Source organism: Chenopodium quinoa, unplaced genomic scaffold (assembly GCF_001683475.1).
Source record: "Chenopodium quinoa cultivar QQ74 unplaced genomic scaffold, ASM168347v1, whole genome shotgun sequence".
In the NCBI taxonomy this organism is placed as follows: Eukaryota; Viridiplantae; Streptophyta; class Magnoliopsida; order Caryophyllales; family Amaranthaceae; genus Chenopodium; species Chenopodium quinoa.
The window spans coordinates 1217259-1238147 of record NW_018745470.1 but is presented as its reverse complement, the minus strand read 5'-3'; the positions used below and the strand labels follow the sequence as shown (position 1 = coordinate 1238147).

The 20889-nt window shown below is 33.9% G+C and overlaps 2 protein-coding genes across 3 annotated transcripts; both read left to right on the top strand.

Annotated features, from left to right (window-relative positions):
- Nucleotides 1-656: 656 nt before the first annotated feature.
- Nucleotides 657-6428, top strand: LOC110715069. Its single transcript, XM_021893644.1, has 2 exons — nucleotides 657-1442; nucleotides 5374-6428. The coding sequence occupies exons 1-2, from the start codon at nucleotides 922-924 to the stop codon at nucleotides 6227-6229; spliced, it is 1377 nt and encodes a 458-aa protein (XP_021749336.1). The 5' UTR covers nucleotides 657-921; the 3' UTR covers nucleotides 6230-6428.
- Nucleotides 6429-8730: 2302 nt separating this feature from the next.
- Nucleotides 8731-20888, top strand: LOC110715027 (uncharacterized protein YNL011C-like). Of its 2 annotated transcripts, XM_021893595.1 has the most exons (14): nucleotides 8734-9093; nucleotides 11443-11559; nucleotides 11997-12129; nucleotides 12518-12614; nucleotides 13548-13591; nucleotides 14482-14638; nucleotides 15534-15605; nucleotides 16373-16456; nucleotides 16820-16921; nucleotides 17663-17710; nucleotides 17878-18003; nucleotides 19025-19117; nucleotides 19994-20140; nucleotides 20253-20888. In XM_021893595.1, the coding sequence occupies exons 1-13, from the start codon at nucleotides 8862-8864 to the stop codon at nucleotides 20084-20086; spliced, it is 1398 nt and encodes a 465-aa protein (XP_021749287.1). In that variant the 5' UTR covers nucleotides 8734-8861; the 3' UTR covers nucleotides 20087-20140; nucleotides 20253-20888. The 2 variants fall into 2 exon arrangements, with proteins under 2 accessions (XP_021749288.1, XP_021749287.1); XM_021893596.1 differs by lacking the exon at nucleotides 11443-11559 and having other exon boundaries at nucleotides 8731-9093.
- Nucleotide 20889: the final 1 nt, after the last annotated feature.

Sequence of the window (20889 nt, the reverse complement as noted above, 5' to 3'; positions counted from 1 at the left end):
TCCTGGTGGCTGGAAAAGTGAAGAAAGGGGATGTGTGGTGGTGGTGGTGATTCCCTTTGTTTATTGAAAACCAAACAACATAGTACTTGGAAAGGGTTTCATTCCATTCTCCTACATTCCCTTTGTTCATTCCATTCCGATACCCCCGCGAACCAAACAGCCCCTAGTATATAGCTAAAATGTATAGGAATGTTTAGGAATTATAAGTTCAGAGCTTCATTTACCACACTTTATTCACTTATATTCTACATCTAATAACTTCTAACAAAATAAGTTTAGATCAATCAAACAAGACTTCATATATATTTAGCCAAATAAGTTCAAATAAGGGTTTGTTCTCATTGACTGAATAGATGAAGTGAATTGAACTGAACTTATTAGACCTGAACTGAGCTAAACTAAACTGAATATTTTATAAGAGAAAGAAATTAGGAGCTGAACTAAATTGAATTTATTAGAGCTAAACTGAACTAAAAATAATTGTATGACAACAGGCTCTAAGAGAAGTTATATACGATAACTATAAATTATTGGTTAATTAATATGACATTAAGTAAGTGATTATGAGAATCAACAATCCAGAAAGAAGTATCAACATCTGACGAAACAAAATTGAAATACAATGGAATTCCACGTGAGGCAATACCGAAAAACGAGCTATAACTTCCAATTCTGAATAATTCTTTATAATTAAATAGATTAATCAAATTAAAAAAAATTTAAAAATAGATTAATTATTAAAAATCCTTCAATGTCACACTTTCATCGATTCAGATTGCGACACTGTTGTTCCCTTGCATGTGCCCCTCAAATTAATTCCCCCACCTTCCCTTATTTCTATTATTTTCGACACTTATTTATTTCCCAATTTCCTCACTATATATATATCACCTAACTTTAATTCAATTCAAACTTTCAAACATGCCAGAAAAACCCACAAAAGTAAATAAAAAGAACGAAAACATGCAAGAAAAAATGAAACCCTCTTCTTCTTCAACTAAATGGGTCATAATTTATTCATCGAAACTCCGTTATTTTCTCAAAATGCGTCGGTTTTTCACTCAACCAAAAAAACCCACCAAGAAACCGGCTTTCGCTTGTGATTTTGATAAGCCTACTAATACAAATGACGAATTGTTATTAGAAGTGAAAGCGGTGGAAACAGAGGAGGTTGTGATGGAAGTAGAAAAGGATGATGATGATCGGGCCGAAAGCGCGGTGTTGCAAAGGGCGGTGAAGGAGCTATTGTTCGGAAAGTGGGAGGAAAAAGAAAGCGCCGTTAAAAAGATAAAGTGTTTGGCGTCGGAAAGTGTTAAGATGAGAAAGTGTTTAGCTGAGTTGGGTGTTATTTCTCCTTTGGTTTCTATGGTTGGTTCTGACGTTATTTCTCGACGCTTGTTGGCTGTTCAAGCCTTGACTCACCTTGCTGATGGCACTTTTACGTAAGTCTTCTTCGCTTTCATTTCTTCCCTTAGAGTTGCATATATCATTTTCCGGTTTTTATTACCTGTAACATAGATATTATTTTCATGATAATTTGGACGCTATAACTTAATTGATTTATTAACTTACACATGATATTTATCTTCTTCTTAATTCTTAGTGAAATACTTAAATTTTGTACGTTACTTTCGGGTATTTTATCATGTAACATGTCCGTTGATATATTTGTCTAATACCAAAACTCGAGTTGTGATTAGTTATGAGATGATTTGAAAATAATTAGAATTTTAGTATGTTGTGTGTATATATGGCCACAAATGATATTATCGTAGATGACATCCACATTCGAAAAACTAAACTAGATGACATCCATCTATCCACTATCTATCGTATATTATGACAAAAAAAAACTAAATTAGTTTGATTAACTTATTACACAAATTGGGTTTTTATCCTCCTAATGAAAAATGAAAATATCCAAAGTTGGAGCAAGTTGTGTAGCTTGAGAATATGACATTGTAGTGAGCAATAAGGCATGGTAGTGCGCTTGCTCTATTTGGCTTGTTGTTTTATTTCCCTTTCCATTATTTGTTTCAAGAAGAAAGTGGGTCATTGGCTTTTAGTAGTTCTTTTTTATGTAAACAAATTATAATTATGATGTGGGGTTATATACAATTTGCTTTGAATGCTATTTTTATTAAATTGCACTTTTAAGAGGATAATAGATGCTATCAAGACTCCAAGAGAATTTAATTTCATTTTTTTTAATAACAAATAGAAATTGCAAATTTTTTGGAGAGACATTATCCACAACAATAAAGGTCTTAATCTATTAATATTCCCTCTATCTCTTGAAATTTGATGCTAATTTCATAATATTACTCTGTGTAAGATCACATCTTTCAGATAAGATGGGTGTAATTTGTAAATTTACTTTAACTATGATCAAAAGTCACTCGGCCAAAATATAAGTTATTTAACTATTCATTGATAAAGGTTGCTCTCTTTACAAAACTGCACTCATTAAAAATCACTTGTAAAGTATAAAGGTAAGACGTTACTTGTTACAGAAATTACCCATAAAAAATTAATTCTAAAAATAGAAACTATTGTCAAAATAATATGAAAGCTCCTCAAAGGCCTCTTCACCCTAAATATAGGAGTAATATTTAGTTTAAAGACAGTTGAAGTTCAGTCTGCAAATGTTTAAATGTTTAGGGCTCCTCAAAGGTTTAAATGTTGTTGTTTTTTTTTTTTTTTTAAATAAATAAAAAAAAAAAAAAAAAACTACATAACCCAAAGACAAGCATTAAAGTCAAATCGATGTACATCCAAGTCTCACAAAAGGTGTTATAAGATTACCCAATAAAAACTCAATTTTGGGGATATTCCTTCGATTATGTGATTAGGTTTCATTATCAAACACTAATTTGACACATTCAAAATTCTAATCTTATTGGTGAATATCGCATTAGATGATATAGTGGAAATCCACCTAATCATTAGCAACTTAACAATCAAAATCAAATATGAGAACTATATAGTCTATAATTCTATATTGAAATAGAATTGCCTAATAATTGGTTAATTTTCTACTAATACTATCTTTTAGGTACTATGAGTAGGTGATGTTAGTATTAAACAAAATTAATTAAAGAACAAATCCACCATATACTATTATACTCCACCTTATAATCACCAAAATTACTGACAAGTTAGGTAATGACAGTAATTTAGAGTTTAAATTAATTAGGGCTTCAATTAAGAGGTACGAAAATCAAAGTTTTTTTAAAGTGGAAATTTGTAGCACCGACGTACGAAACACATTTTTGCTAGGTTGTCAAGATATAAACTGATGATAAACAAAGCACTAGTTAATATAATGAAATTCAAAGACACTTCGTTTGACTTCCTTTTCCATATGTTTAGTAATGGTCGATAAATGATGTTGATATCACAAAGAATTTTGTACCACTAACGTACAAATTGCATAATTGATGGTGAAAGATGATTTAGTTCAATTCATTCTTTTCAATTAATTGAGATTTATCTGTTTTTCCAAGTATAATACATCGATATAATTGTCATATATATGAGTTGAATTTGAAATAATTATTGATATTATGTACAATATGGTTAAAACCAAGCTTTGCTTGGTGAAATTGTGGGGAACTCACCTTGTCATAAATTCAAGCCCCACTAAGGGTCCCTTACCTGAAATAAATAAATAAATAATTGATATTTTAAATCTGATTTGTGCATGCACAAAGATAGTAATAATGAAAGTGTATCGGTGTTCATTAGTTTTGATATGATGCATGTTTTAATTGAAAATAAAACTGTAAGCAAAATTTAGTTGCTATGGAGTATTATCTAATTTCAATAAATAGGCTATATTGTTGTATTAAAAACTATAAAGTATAAATAAAGTATCTAAGCCCGTGAATTGAAGTTATTAATATGTGAATGTTAACTACCTTAATTAGTTGATATGAAGTATTCAAAATTAGTGATTGAATTTCGTCTACATTGTCGGCTTTGATGCCACCAAGATTTAAAGAGAGAATGAGATGAAATAGTTAAGAATAATGACAGGAACCGGAAGGTGCGGCTGCTGTCCACCAGGACCTAATTTGGTTGGAATAGTTGGGGTGGTGGAATGACACCCACCAGGCTGACATTTGCACACTCCAATAAGCACATACATAATTATATCTATCATTCATACTTAACTAGTATCATTAAGTTAGGGCACTAATTAATTTAATCATTAATAACTTTATCATATGATCTGATGACGGGTCATTTGTGTACATGAATTTTCTGATCTTGATCTCTTAAAGTCATTTTTTTGTGGGCATTTAGTTGACTTATTGATCAAAATATATATAATTCCAAGAAAGATCATACTATTTAACTGTGACACATGACCTTATATTATTCCACACCAATATAATGGTTGTGGACTTAATGGTTCATTTCAATTATGTAAGTTGATAATATTGTATTAAAATATTAATTGAATGTAGTAGATTAATGTAGGGTATAGATCCATCTTTTTATTCACTTTTGTAGTTTGTGGTGTTTAATGCTTTTGGATTTAAATTTTGTCTCTTGTGCTTGGATTTATTTTTAATTTCATTGAAGACAAGTTATTTCCATCCTTGCTTCCTTTGTTCCAAAACGAGCTCAAACCAAAATACAAATATCCCTTTTTTTTTTTTTTAATTTTTTTTTTGTTATATAATAATCAACTAATATTTGAAATTTCAATATAATAATAAACAATTTTTTTTTATCACCCTTAACTTTTTAAATGATGATCATGACATAAATAATATGTATGCACAAACACTAAACAAAAATATGTATGCATAAGACAAATACAAGAAACACAAATTTTTATATGCGGTGTGTTGTACCGTGCGGTAGGGGTTAATTGAATTTTTCAGCCGGGATTACTTGAGTTTCTCGGTAAGGGGTTACGTTACTTGAGTTTTCCGAGGTTACTTGATTTTCTTGGTCAGGGATTACTTGAGTTTCCGGGATTACTTGAGATTGATATGTCAGGGGTTACTCGAGTTTTTCGGTCAGGGGTTACTCGAGTCATAGTATTTTATATGTGGCTTGATAGAGAAACTCAAGTAACCCCTGACTGAGTAATCTTTAATCGAGTGAAGCCCTCGAATAACCCCAATCCAAACCCCTCAAATAAAAACATTAAACATACAAACATTTTTCCTATACATCTTTACAAGTCATACTTAATTGATAATCTTTTTTTCTTTATCAACTGTCCAACATATTGTAGAATTTTTGAGAAGTATGGTAAGCAAGTAATAAGCTAGGGCGGCATATATATATTGGGTTTAAAGGTCAAATGACCTATTCTTTTGCATGCATGCTAACGAATTTGAGTTGTATTTGCAGGAACAAAGCTCTGATATTAGAGGCTGGAATCTTAACAAAACTACCATCAAATATTGAAGAAATAGATGAACAATTTAGCCATGGTTTTTCCCTACTACTCTTGTCCATATCCTCACTACTAAACTCTCAATTCCCTTTCAACCAATCCACACTTTTTTCGTTCTTACTAAACGTTCTTCAATCAAAGATAACCTCCGAAAATTCGAAAGAAGCATGCCTTGGCACCCTACACAATCTCTCAACCATGTTGGAGAACTCAGGACCATTGATCTCAAATCGAGTTGTGGACATTCTCTTAAGCCTACTATCCTCATCTAGGGAAATTATTTCGGAGCAAGCTCTAGCAACAATGGGAAACTTAGTGGTAACTATGATGGGAAAAAAGGCCTTAGAAGATAGCGCGATGATGCCAGAGAGTTTGATAGAGATACTAACATGGGATAACATGCCTAAATGTCAAGAGCTCTCAGCATATTTATTAATGATCTTAGCTCACCAAAGCTCGAAACAAAGAGACAAGATGGCGAAATCAGGAATTGTACATACTTTACTAGAACTTGCCTTGTTGGGGAGCCCTTTAGCTCAAAAAAGAGCCCTAAAATTGTTACAATGGTTCAAAGATGAGAGACAAGTTAGGGTTGGACCGCACTCCGGGCCACAAACAAGGTTCGTTACACCGGGATCGCCTATGAGTGAAGGCGAAACGAGTGAAGGGAAGAGGTTGATGAAGAAGATGGTACAACAAAGCTTACATAAAAATATGGAGGTGATTACTAGAAGAGCAAATGCTACAGGGGAGACTTATAAGCTTAAGTCCTTAGTCATTAGTTCAAGTTCTAAGAGCTTGCCTTATTGATTAAGAGATTAATTTTCAAAGAGTTTTTAGTATGAAATTTTGGGATTCAAGAATGGCTCAATTTGCACATAGTTTTTAAAACCTCAGTTTGTTTCTCTTGCTTAGAGAAACTTAATACAGGGCAGAGGTTATAGTTTAATTTGTATTGAAGAGGACTTGTGTATTACTTTGGCTGTAAATTTGAATTGTTTATATGATAAAAAAAAATAAAAAAAATAAATATGTTTTCTTCAATTCATTCTATATATGTTGATTGCAACATGTGGAACTTTTACTATTTATGAATTAACTTTGATTATGCAAAGCATTATCTATACTATTCTTAATTCATCCTGCCACCTGTCGTTATTACGATGTGGTACTATGTCATCGTATTATTGATCACGCGTATTATTTTCTCACAAAAAATTAACAATTATGAGCATTAATCATTAAACACATGACCTTGTAGGTGTCCTCAACCTTTTTTTTTTTTTTTTGAATAGCAAAAAAATTTCATTGATTAAAAGTCATACGACATCTACAATAAATATTCAACATTAACAAATACATAAGATATTGAATCAAATAGAATTTTCCTTCATATAAACTACGATCGTCGAGTAGATCTTGCATTGCAGAGCATCTCTCGCTTATATCGCTAAAAATTACAGCCTTATTGGAGAGACAATCTAACGATCCTTTGTAGCCGTGAGGATGTTTTCCTTCTGATTCATCTGTTCGTATTCGAAAACTTGATAACTTTTTCACCAACGAAATAATTTCACCATAATCCATTAGATCTGCTACCATGGATTCAAAACTAAGAAATTTCTCCCACGAAAAGAGGAGATATACCTTGTCTTTCAAAGGAGGTCGAAAAACTCTTGTCTTTCGAAGGAGATCGGAAACCCTTTCTTTCGAGGGAGAAAAGTTCCTCCCAAAAGGAGGAAACATTATTATAAACCTAAAAAAACAATAAAGAAACAGGATTGGGGCTAGGGTTTTGGAGAGAGAAAGGAGGAAAAAAAAACTGGCAACCACACTGAATCTATACATGGGTGTCCTCAACCTTGTTGAGCTCTCCCTTGCTTTCTTTCAAGAAAAAAACGCATGACCTTATGTTAATTAGAGTTGAATTCAACCAACACTCTAATCTTTAAATAGCATATATAAAAAAAAGGAAAAATTAGAAAAAATAATCCCAACTTTGTCTAATTTATGTAGAATAATCCCAACTTTCGTTAATACTGGAATAATCCGAACTTTGGGGGGTCTTCTTTTTCTTCAATCCCAAACCGGTCAACAAAAGTCAATGACCTATTATATCAGGTCACTTGACACGTGTCAAACCTGATTGGTCCAAATATTAAAAAAAAAAAAACCACCTAGCTCCCCCTTCCCCAACCGATCCACCCTAACCTCCACCACCACAGCCCGCCCGTACCCCATCTTACACCCTAACCTCCACCACCACAGCCCGCCCGCACCCCATCTTACACCCTAACCTCCACCATCACAACCCAGCCCGCCGCGTCTCCCCCACCCATTGAGTCGCCATTTTCCCCTCTCCCCAAAACCCGACGCAACCACTGAGACCCCCAACCACCGTAACCCCACAATCGCAGCCACGGAGGCGCAGCCACGAAATCGCAGCCACGGAATCGTAGCCACGAAGCCGTAGCCACGAAACCGGAGCCAACGAAATCGCAGCCAATTTTCGAGTGGGGCTTGTGGCTTTGGAGGGATTTTCGAGATTGGGGCTGGTGGTTTTGGGGTTTTCGAGAGTAGTGGCGTGAGACTTTCGGGGACGGGGACTGCAATGGTGGAGGAAAGGTGTCGCGGTGGTGGTGGCTTTTGGGTTTGGTTGGTGGCGTGGGAGTTTCGGGGACGGGGACTCCAGTGGTGGGGGAATTTCGGTCGTCCGACGAGGGAGGTGGTTGGGCTGGGCGGGTAGTCGGAATCGGATTGGCAGGGTGGTTGGGGTTTGGCTGGTGGGGTTTGTATTTTTTAATTTATGTTTTTTTAATTTATTTTTAACCAATTAAATTGTGACACGTGTCACTTTAACAAAATAAAATAAAATTAACCCATTCAACCGGTAACCGGTATTTGGGATTGAAGAAAAAGAAGACTCCCCAAAGTTCGGATAATCCAGTATTAACGAAAGTTGGGATTATTCTACATAAATTAGACAAAGTTGGGATTATTTTTTCTAATTTTTCCTAAAAAAAATCAATTGAATCCAACCTTTCCCGACTGATTCATAATGTTTATATGTCAAATTAATTGAAACAACAACCAAAACAGGTTTGATCAAATCAATTGTCTTTTAACTCAAGGTCGGCTGCACGTTAATCATAGGGTATCAGACTATCAGGTTTAAGTAATTACTGATTAGTATTGGGTTGGATTCGATTTAGAATACATGTCGCCAATTTCATCCACCCATTAATCAAGCATGTGCCGAATACATCGTTGTTGAGATTACTCAGATTATTAAGTCGAGTCCATTTTTAACATCGCTTTTCTCAAAATACATGACCCTAAACGAGAAAGTATAGGACAAGAGCGTTATCCAAGCTCCCAAATAGTTGGGGTATGCAAAACTATTCAAGTGAACTAACAACCATTCTTTAATTTTCACATAAAAATGGCGGACACTTTGTTAGGACCCTCCCCTTCATTCTCTCTCCTTTGCAATCCTTTACCTTTCCTACCTTCTTCCTTCCACTTCAAATCCACCATTTCTAGCAATCCCATTAGATTCAAATGCACTTTCTCTTGTAATTCTCAATCTTCTCCATTAATGGCTTCCTCCTCAACCTCTCCTTCTCCTTCCCAATCTTCTACCACTTCTCAACCTTCTCTACTTGTTTTTTCTGGTAAGAATTCTCTCCCCTTTTCTCTTCGTAATTTATTGATTACTCCCTTTTATGGGATTTATAGATACATTGATCGTGTTATATGAACTAGTAATGCGACAATTATATTTGGATTGATTTATGGAGTATATAGTTATTGCGCTTTGTAATGTTATTTTGCTTTAATACAGTTGATGTTATGAGTGATTTGATTTAGGATTGTAATTTACCATGAAATTTTTTGGGATTTGTGTGATTATTCTCATTGATGTATGACCCATTTTCATAGTATTGGAATTTAGAAGGAGCTAGGAGCCTCACTAGTGCTGTATGAATTTGTATATGTACTGAATTTTGAGAAAATTTAGCTTCTCAAGGGTTTTGTTGCATGCTTTTATAGCCAAGGATTGATTCGTAACATTCCTAATTTTACCACTTTGGTTGATTGTTTGTTGTTGGTGTAATGGTGTTGGGTTGATTGAGGAAAAGAATACACCCATACTATCTATCCGCTTCATTGAGTTTTCTAATTATGTATCATTAGTCACTTGAAAGTTAAAATTTTCAGTGCAACTTTCGAATGGTTTGCCTAGTCTTAAGATGAATGGAGGAGTATTGTGAATTGTTAACATCTCTAGGCAAGACTAATTTTCTAAGGAGTGTTACTAAGGAAGTAATGAAGTTCTCCCAAATCCTGGCAATTATTAGTGGTGAACAGAAAGAGGTTTGGGGCAACATTAGAGGTTCTGAGACAAAAGAGAAGTTTCACTAGTCCAAGCCTTTAATAGGGGTATTTGGTTGAGAGAGGATTGGGAGAGAGGATTGTTGGCCATTTTACACAATAAAGTTATTATCAAAGTACATCTATTAACCCAACCCTTTTGCACAAACAACTAACATAATCAGCTAATACTAATTGCCAAACTGGGCCAATTTTATTTATTAACGGCAAAGCTAGTTAACACTGCCTAGTAGTCTTTTCTTGATTGTTGATATCCAAGGACTTTAATGCATCACCTTATTTTGTAATTTGCTAAAACACTGTCTGAAGATTATACCTTGCTGGCTAGATTAAAAATTTTCGGAGGTTGGCATACTTAACGGCTTTGATATGTCGTACTGATGCAACTTCCTGCTGTTACAAAACCTAGAGCAATAAAATTTCTTATCGTATAGGTAAAAACAAAAACTGTGATAATCTTTTATGTCCACAGTCCACCCCCCTTTTCCTCCTAGCAACTAGTCTAACTTTGCCTCTCCACAATCTTCATCAGCTTAACCTTTACCCTTTACCCTTCAATCCACCATCTGGGTGTTCTTCTCTGGTATCTAGTGGCAAAATGTATTATTGGATCAGTTGAAGTGAGATTTAATGAAAAAAAAAAAGCATTTTGTGGATTTTTTGTCCACAATAGTGAATTGATGTCCAAGGTGCCATGGAAGTAGCTGCATATCAAGTAAACACTTTTTAATTAGAATGATATTGATAATGAAATGCGCTTAGGTTTGGTCTTATTTGATTGTAAGTGTTCGGACCACGGCATTAGTATATGAAATGCGCTGATATTGATAATGAAATGCGCTTAGGTTTGGCCTTATTTTATTGTAAGTGTTCGGACCACGGCATTAGTATATGATTTTATTATCTTGTCTAGTCAAAAGTTCAAAACTATAGATGTGTGAGCTTTTTGATATCATTGTAATTTATGTGGCTGAAAGACTTTTAGGGATTTTTTGAATCACAATTATACAACTACACCTAGTTTAGATCTTGCACGTAAACAAGTTTATGAATGACTTGACTGTTGAATGTTAGTATTTGTCTGGACATGGCTAATGGTATAAAGTCGAGCTTTTTCTACTGATTTTGAGGGTTCTTGCTCTTTAGTGTTAGTTCTATTGCAGTGTTTCCAGTTTCTAATGCAGTTGGCTATCTATCTATTTTCTAGCAAGTCACATTATCAACTATTTTATATCAAGACATTTGTGGCCAATACAATTCATCTTTTGCCTGCCCATCTTCCACATAATTGAAAGGAGTCTGAGTTGATAGTTTTTCAACTTTGGACAGTAAAAGTCATTATCAAAATATCCTTCTAAGCCGCCACTCAATTTAATTTTTGTGATATAATACGAAGATCGTCTTGTAAATCAACAGTTTTATGGAATTATGCTCTTTATTATTTTATATATAAGGTGAATGTTAAAGAACTTACTTGCAATTGTAGGGGTTTAGCTTGTGTACATCTTAACAACCTTATCCTACCCTAGCTTGTGTACATATTTGATGTGCACATGTTTATCTGTTAAATGTCTGCTTCTTCTTAAATGTCGTTTTTTTTTTCTTTATTGTCTTTTGAAATGCTGTAGGGGGCACTGCCTTTAATGGGGTAGTGGAGGAGCTGAAAAAGCTGACAACTTGTGTTGTACACGTTCTTCCTGTTTCTGATGATGGAGGAAGTACAGCTGAGATTGTCCGTGTGCTTGGTATGGTATTCAGCTCATAGCTGCAATTATTCCAAGTTGTTATATTCCTATTTCAAATGAGATTTTTACTTGCAAAGTGAATATCTAATACATTAGACTCAATCTAGAATCTTGAGGTTCAGCTTGTGGTTACCATTTGTTTGTGAAACAGTAACTTATGCTAATTAACTTACAAGATCAAGTAAAAAGTCCTATTAATTTCCATGGAGAAAAAAGGTTCTGATCGGTTTTTATTATCAGGATTTGAGGTCAAAGAAAGATCAGTAAATTCTCAACATGTCCATATGCATTTTCTTTTTTGTGATCAGCAGTGTATACATGTATGCGATAAGTAAAATGAGTTGATGTTAGGTAATGGTTGCTGTATAATGATGAAATTAAATTTATACTTGTCAGATCATTATCTCTCTTATGTTAAGATAAAAAATGTAATGTAGGTGGTCCAGCCGTTGGAGACATAAGATCAAGATGTTTGAGGCTCTCTGATGAAAGTACTGCAGAGGCTCTTGCTGTTAGACAATTATTAGGTCACCGTTTACCTCTACATGCTAAAGATGCAAAATCAGAATGGTATGGATAGTTTTTCAGTAGAATCATCAGCTGTGATGCATGTTATTTCTCTTGCTAATGCATTTCTTTTTATTCAGTTATTACTGATATTTATTCATAAAGAGTCGATTGTTGAAAATCCTAAGCCTTTGATTTACGCCAATTGCTTCATATTGTGATAGCTGATAAATTGAACATCTATGGTTTTTTTTAGAATAAATCCTTTAATTCGTTATATTTTCTATGTTTTGTCTTCTGCAACCTGATTTTAATGTTTCCTAGTATTCTGCTATTGAGTGGCTGTCTAGTATACACAGGGTCTCTTGTTTTATTTTGAAGTCGATCTCAATTATTTTCTTGGAACTTCTATAATAGGAGCAATCAGTATGCTAATTGAAGTATTTGACAGGTATGACATTGTTGAAGGGGAGCATTCACTATGGGAGGAAGTATCGGTACCATATAGGGAAACAATTCGAGCCTTTCTAATTTACTTTCAGCAACAGGTAGAATGAATGCTTATCTACACAACCTTATTGAGAATTTAGCTCATAACTGAGGTTGGTAATTGCCTCCAATCCTGTTGGCAGCCCCCGCACGGTGCTCCACCTCTTACAATTCACAATTTCTCATGATCCATTTCACTTTCCATGCTGTCAGTAACAAGGAATGTATATAATATTGAAGTGTGAAGGCGAAGTATTAGTGTTATAGATATAAAATACATACAGGACATTGCATGTGGTATAATATATCACCAGGAGAAACTCTTCTACAGAGTTAATTTTATTTTATCTGTTAGAACACAATGGTTCATCTAGAAACTCATTTTCCGAATTGTGGATATTTTGAAATTGAATTTGTCTGTATAATATTCGAATGAAATACAATTTTCTTTGTTTTGATATTATTGAATTGACTATTATAATAGAAATGATCCCATTGTATTTTCTTTTTTGGTAAAAGAGTATAATAACATCTTAAGGGACGTTACTAAAATGATCTATGAGAAAATAAATAACATAATGTTGGTTTGATGATTTAGATGCATCAATACTACTATCTTCTATGAATTTCCTTAATTTGTTAATTTATGTATTTTTTTTTCATATATTTCTCTTTCTTCATCTATTCCAACAAAAATGATGTTAATAGTAAGAACACCAATCATGTATAAGAGTAAACATAGCAGTACTTAGAGTTTCTTTAACACGATATCTAGTGTGTGAAAATTTTTTTGTCTGTTGAAATAATGTATTATTCATGCTACTGCATATCCCTACCGTTGGTAAATATGTGGATATTACATTTGATTTGTTTGATATCTCTGTAGCACCTGTACTGGTTTGTCAAAGTTTTCCAATGACACACATTGATGAAGTTATTCATTCATATTTTAATGACGATACAGTTTCAAATTTCTTAAAATATGTTTGCAGATTCTCATGAGATCTGAAGCGAAATTCTGTTTCAGCAATGGGAGGTACGAGTTTTCCTTTAGTAGTGACATAGATTTTAAAGCTTTTTTCTGCTTAGTATCTGTGGCATAAGGGAATAAATCAATAAATATGCAATTTCACTGAAAGTGCAACTGAGGAAGCTTCTTTCTTCTTGTTAAAACAAAATCATGATCAGATATTAAGTGTTCCTTGTAGACCTACACAGAAAAAAAAAAAAAAAAAAAAAAAGGTATACCAAATGTTTGTGTTCAAGGAATCTTTCTAATCTTTGTCCATGTTTATGTGACATCTATCCCAGATTCTCATTTCTGCAATTCTGCCTCATTTATAAGTCCCCTCCCCTTATTCGGAATTAGAATTAACATGTAACTATGTAAGTCATGACTTTTGCTGTACAATTACTTGAATCACTTGTGGTTGTAAAGTTATGTTCTGTTTATTTCTTCCAATCTGTTTTTTTGGCAAGCATGTTTGATCATTGATGTTTTTTATTCCTTGAGACATATACGAAAGCATCCTATTTCTCAGTTTTCTATATCTCCTGTTTTGATAATTTTTTTTGATTTTTTTTTGGGGGGTGGGGGGTTTCAATCTATGTGTTGCCACTTTGATGTTGTAACATAGACAACATTTGTTGACTAGAGCAATATATATATGGTATGCTTTGTACATTTAACGGTATCTATCGGGTCATTATTTTGGTGAATTTGAAATTCAGAATTCTGCCAAAAATATTAAATTCTCAACAAGAGATTGAATGTTGACAGTTTATACTATACCTTTGGTTGATTAATTTTTTGTCGGATATATAGCTCCGTACAGTTTGATTGTTGTTTTACAACATGGCAACTGATGGTTTATGTTTAAGTTGATCCATATGATATCTTACTCAGCTGATTTTTTTTTGCTGCAGCATTGGAAATTTTTTCTTCGCTGGAGCCCGGATATTCTTCCAGTCGCTAGAGTCAGCGATATTTTTGTTTTCCCGTGTTTCAGAGATTCCTAAAGAAAGTCTTGTTCTCCCTGTCATATCCACCAATGACAGATTGACACTGGGCTGTGAGCTGTGGGTATGATCATAAAAAATGCTTGGTTTGTTTTTCCTAGTTTGGGTTATATGATTTCCTCATTTTGTAGCGGGGATCTCCTCTCTGTTGGATTTGTCACATGAATTGAGAAATTCTACTTTCATTTTTGGTCGGCCTTGTAAATTTGAGCATGCGATTGTCTAAGGGTACAAAATATTAATTATACACGGAATCCTAATTCCTGAAGAGAGAACTCAAGATAATTGAAACCTAAAAAAGTTATATCCTATACCTGTTGATCAAGTTGGATTTTTTTTTTTTTTTTAATTTTTAATTTTTTTTTTTTTGATGAAGATCAAGTTGGATATGTTGATTCAATGATTAGATGCGGATAATGGTGGGCAGACATAATATAATACCATTATAAGAGCCACCCTTATATCTTACTACCTCCGTTAAATGTTATGTGCAACTTTGGAATATTTTATATCTCACAAATAATACCCCAAAGTTGCACATAACATTTAATGGAGATAGTATATCCTATACCTGTTGAATCAAGTTGTAAAGTTATATCTCATATGGTCTTATATTATGTCTTCCCACCCTTTTTGAGTCTTTGGCCTTCCTTTTTGCTTAGTACGGGGGCAGGCATATGCTTGTATTTGGATTGTGACAGAATTCACTGGCACTTTGATATGTTTGTATGTCAAAGTAGTGAAAGTAAGAAAGTGACTGGCTAGTCTGATAGAACATTTTAAATACTACTTTAAAGTGATATCTACTAATTTGTTGGAGGTAAGTTAAACAAGGCATTAAATTGATTATTTGAAACAGATTTGATGCTGTAATATGTATGCATTAACCTATAAGGTGTTGGTCCTTTTTAACATAATTTTGTTCTATGGCTCTCACTTTTTCTCATGTTTGTTACAAGGATGGAAGAACGATTCGTGGTCAAAATGAAATATCTCATCCAACCAATGGACTAATGGATCCTGTAAATAAGGTATACAATGTTATTGGTGGTAAACCGTTTCTTTTGTTTTTGGAAGTAGATGTGTGCTTAATTAATGTATGTAAAATGCTTAATGCTCAGTGATTGATCAATATAATGTTTCAACCTTGCCTCCTTCAAAGAAAAAAAGAAAAAAGATGAAAACAAAATTGTTAACCTACCAAGTACCAACCTTATATTGGTGGTCATATGAATATGAATTTTTGCTTTATATTTGATTTAGTTAGATTTTTTGCCTTACTTTTATTTCCATCCCTTGTACAAGTAGTTCGAAAACAGAAAAAGCTTTAGTTGCATAAACTTAAGAAGCAGGACTGTCTAGTTTGTTAACATGTCTTTTGATTCAATGCTTAGATGCGGATTGGCTCTTATCAAATGCTTGTCGCATCATAAATGAAATGTATATGCCAGAGATTTCTTTGTTTCTCAGTTCTCTGCACTTTAACCAATTTTAGCGTTTTTTCTAGTTAACGGATATTATAAAAAGATTGACCTGAATCCCTAGACAGAATATCTTAAGAATAAACAGAAGACATACAATGTCAAATAGGTGAGGTTTAGTTAATTTGCGATCTTGGTTTGATACATTACGCCAAATAAGGCAGTAATCTTGATGTCTGTTAGCACTAGACTTGATATATAAAATACTTAAACAGAGAAAGCTGCTGAAAATACTTCTGTAAATAGTCATGATTACTTTTATGCTATGGAAGACTGTCTAAAACTTATTTTTGTCAACTATTGTTATTTGTGTATAGAATTACTGCTCTGCTCAAGCACTTCCATCAAAAATAAAGCGGGTATTCTACATGTCAAGTGAGGGGCAAAATTTGTTGCATGAGGTAACTGCTACTCTTATTATACTACACTGCCTGCTTATGAAGGGGATTTTATGTCGGTTCAGTGATTGGTTTCCAATTTCCATATGATAAACTTTGTGCTATCTTTTCTTAAAATTTCCCATAGATTCTTCCATCTGTGATTGATACTGTTGTCGTCATTCAATTTTCCCGGTTTTACATTATTTTGACCAGAAGATTCAACTACTTTGCTGTTAACTTTTGATATTCAACTATTTGCAGAAATGGAAATGAATTTTAATTTTTTTTTATCCAGTAAATTTTATTATAAGTGGCTCATGCATATCTTTTGAGTCATGGAAGTGCAAGGTACTATTGTAATGATATTTACTTGGTATAGGGCAGGTCTTCCCTCCACCAAATCCAGCTGTCCTCGCTCAGTTACGCAGTGTTAATTGCATCGTTTATGCCATGGGATCCCTTTTTACATCAATCTGCCCTTCATTGGTAAATTATTTACATAAGCTTCAGCTTGTTTGTGATATTTGATGTCCATGTTAATAACTAATATACACATACAATTGCATTTTACTGCTGTCAGTTTGTGGTGTCATGCGTTCCAAGTTTCTTATTCAGTATTATTAAATGCATAGCATGGAGTAAGCCAGAACATGGAGAATCTGCTGTATGTTGCCTATTAAGAACCTTTTGCTAGTTTTTGCTGATATGTTTCCTATTGGTCACCATGTCTGAGCTTATATGATGCTAAAAAATTGTGCCTTGAACCAAAAGAATGTCTGATTGTTTTATTGTTATTGTCAGTTCTTACATGATGTTATCATCAAGCTTCCACTAAACGTGGTGGTATTTTGGCTCATTTCTTCTGCTTTTTATTTGGTTCCAATTTCCAAGTACATGAAATTCGTGTTGCATTTTCCATCTTTTTTTTTTATAAATTGGGATGGTGGCTATGATGGTGACAGTCAGCTATATATTGTAGTGTCCTTTGGTACTGTTAATGAACTGACTGATGATACTGATTTTTTAATATTAAACATGTAGTCTTGTCTTGGTAAAAAGGACACTAAAAGTCCAGTATATACAATAATTTCGTGCATCAATGAAAATGCCAGAAAAAGAAGCAATATTCTACATGGTTATTTTCTTATATGCTGTTGAGGAGTTTATTTTCACTTTTGGTGTCAGATTTCTGATCTCTTCTCTTATATCAGGCATTGCTTTATGTAGGTTTTAAATGGGATAGGAGAAATCATTTCCTCAAGGGCTTGTCCTAAGGTATGATTCATCTCAAAATTGATACCTCTAACAACATGCAGTAATGTAAGAAATTAGAGCAATTGCGGTGTCCGCCCCCGTGGGAGTATTGGTCTATTGGATTGATCAACTGTTGATGCTGGCTGTACATTTTATTTTAGGTGCTGAATTTTGTTATTTGTGTGCAGATACTTTTTTTAAATGGGACACATGACCGAGAAACAAGTGGATTCTCAGCTTCATGCTTTGTGACTGCAATCACTGATGCTCTTAATAGAACTCATGGAAATTCCAAATATAGTCTTGATAATCTTGTAAGTGAGTGAATGGGGTATACTTCTCTTTTATTGCTTAGTCATAGTTTGGTGAAAGTCAAAAGGATCAACATTACGTATTATTGTTGTTCCTTAATTATTTTGTGGCGTCAGTACAAGCTCTGTCAATAGGTTTAAAATTAAGTTGTTCAACCTTTTCGGTTTGCATATGTCTACCTTTTAGGTTTCAATCATGGGATTAGGTAGGGCATTACAGAATAACTAGAGTTGCCACTAAAACTTAATATTTTCAAGAACTGATTAATTAGGAGAAGTTTGATACAAATATCATATCATAGGACTATGTGGGATTTTACAGAATAATAGGAGATTTCTCTTAGGTTTCATTGTTTTGACTTAAGCTAAGACCAAATAATATGATAAATATCATCAAAACTTCCATACTGAGAATTTTTCAAATACATGATTGAGCATATGCATGTAACAAACTTTCTCTTATATGGTAAGTCTTGAATATTCTACAAGGTTGTTTCGATAAGATGACTGTGACATGACTATTTGAGAATTGAAACAATTGTTGTGCAGACCGTTGTCGCACCTCATCTTGACCAACCATGTTTCCCTCAACTTGAAGGAACATTTGTGTAGTCTTTTCATTGATATGAAGTTCTAAACCTTTTCTTGAACAACTTTCTCTCTCAGTGAGATAAGTATAGAAAAGAATGTTCCCTATGAGTGTGCAGTATCATTTCCATACCGTATCTGTGTTGGTTGAAGAAATATGAAATAATAATATGAATTTGTGAACAAAAAGAAATTATTTAATATTTCTTTTAGAATTTCTTGTTCAGTCCTGCTTTATTGGAATCATATATGGTATCTGAAAGTTCATTTTTGCTGGACGTTAAAATAAACACAAATATGATGTTTTTGGTTCAAAGGTGACTACTTGATCTATAATAACCTACAAATATTTATGTAATATATGGTCAAATTCCCTTGAAAGTACTCCCTTGTACTAATTAGATTTCAAAATTGGTACATTGTTTCTTTTGTGCAGCCAAGTGCATATGTAAATACAATTTTGGTGCCCAGAAATGGTAAAATTCCAGTGGATTTAAATGCCTTGAAGGACCAAGGAATATTAAATGTGGTGAGTTATTATATATTATTAAAGCATCTTGCAGTGAGCAGTGAGCACTAAGCAGATTATAGCATTTACAGTAGGCTCACTTGCAATGTACTGGTTTCTAATTGATATTTTTCCCTCTCCCTCTCCTCCTAACTCTCCCTGCCCCCCCCCCCCCCCCCCCACTCTACAAAAGATGATGGTGCTTCAAAATCTTGCACACATATGAAGAAGCTGCCCCAGAGTATTAGCTTATTTATCTGAGAGATTTCCAAGATTTGACAAATTCATTGATCTAGATTATTAGTTAGGCCTGTGTGTCATCACATAGTGGAAACTTATCGTCAAAGTTATTTTACCTTTTTAGTTAAAGTGATAGGAGTATCGGGAAAACTCAAAAGGGATGGTCCAGAAAAGAAAGCAAGGCAAACAAAAAGGGACGGAGTATGAGTAAAGGGGTAATGTGCCACTAAATTGAATAGAATTATTTTGTAAAATTGATTCCGAGTATATGAGGATCCATCACAAATCCACAATACATTGTTTATCATAATTCTATAGCAGGCGACTTCTATCTTGCAAAAGTTGCCTTAATGGTGCAGGTTTATGCTGGATCTTTAATCATGAGGAAAATGTTACTACGTGTGGAGCAGTTGTTAATTTTTTTTTGAAGTGGTATGTGGCCTTTGTTGGCTCATGGCATCCAAAGTGCTTCTGCTAGTGCACTGGTATATTAACTGTACATTCATCATTCCGTCTTGCAAAGTTGAGGGTTCGAGTCAAGGGTAGCTTTAAGCATGCCAATTACTCATATCTGTTATTGGCTATTGCTGGAATATGTTTACCTTAAGATCTCTTGTGCAATCCTAGATTAGGTTTTTATTCTTGTATTTTTGGCAGGTCACCGTTGATTCATTGGAGGATCCAAAAGTTGGTATAACCTTTGACCCCAACTCATTAATTCAAACATTGGCTGATGTACTTAGGCCCTAGATCAAATGTTATAAGAAGTAACATTTAACCCCGTTAGTTGGAGGGCTTACTGAGGTATGCATCATTCATCAACGAGGTTTAGTTTTATTAAGTCCATGAAAATTAGTTTGCTCATTTCCTGTTCAGTAACTCTGCTGATATATCTTTGATCATGACTAATATACAGGTTGCAATGGCATTGTTTGAGCTACAAGTTGCTATATTTTGGCATTCAGAGGCGGGGACTTTATTTTTTGGTATGCATTTAAGTGAGAAGCTTTTAGAGAAGAATACATTTTTTTTTTCCAGGCCTCCCAGCTATTAAATCGTACGGATAACAGCTAATCAGGGACCATCTGAGCAACTGGCAAGCTAGATCGCAACTTCGCAAGCAGTGAGCCAGTAAATCTGCAACGCCATATAGGCTATCCCATGGAAAAGTGCAACTTTATAAAGTACCATTTGTTGTAATTAGGATGTTCATTCTTGTATGTAATGATCATCTCCCTTTACCTTTGAATTCTTGATGCAAGCTATTTGTTTGCTTGATAATTTTTACAGAGTACTTGGTATATTTATTTGCATAATAAGTGCTCAATTCAGTGATAGGTGATTGTCCTTTGCTTGTTACTCGAATTAGTTGATTTAGTATGATGGTGCCAACTGCCAAGGGCCCAAGACTAGAAAGAATGTTGGAGTTTGAGCATTGTAATAAAACATTGTTTATATATTTGCATTCGATGTCGAGAAAATCCTAGAATATAACTCAAATTTATGTAGTTGTACTTTACGTATTCAATGACAAACTTGTAAATAATTACAAT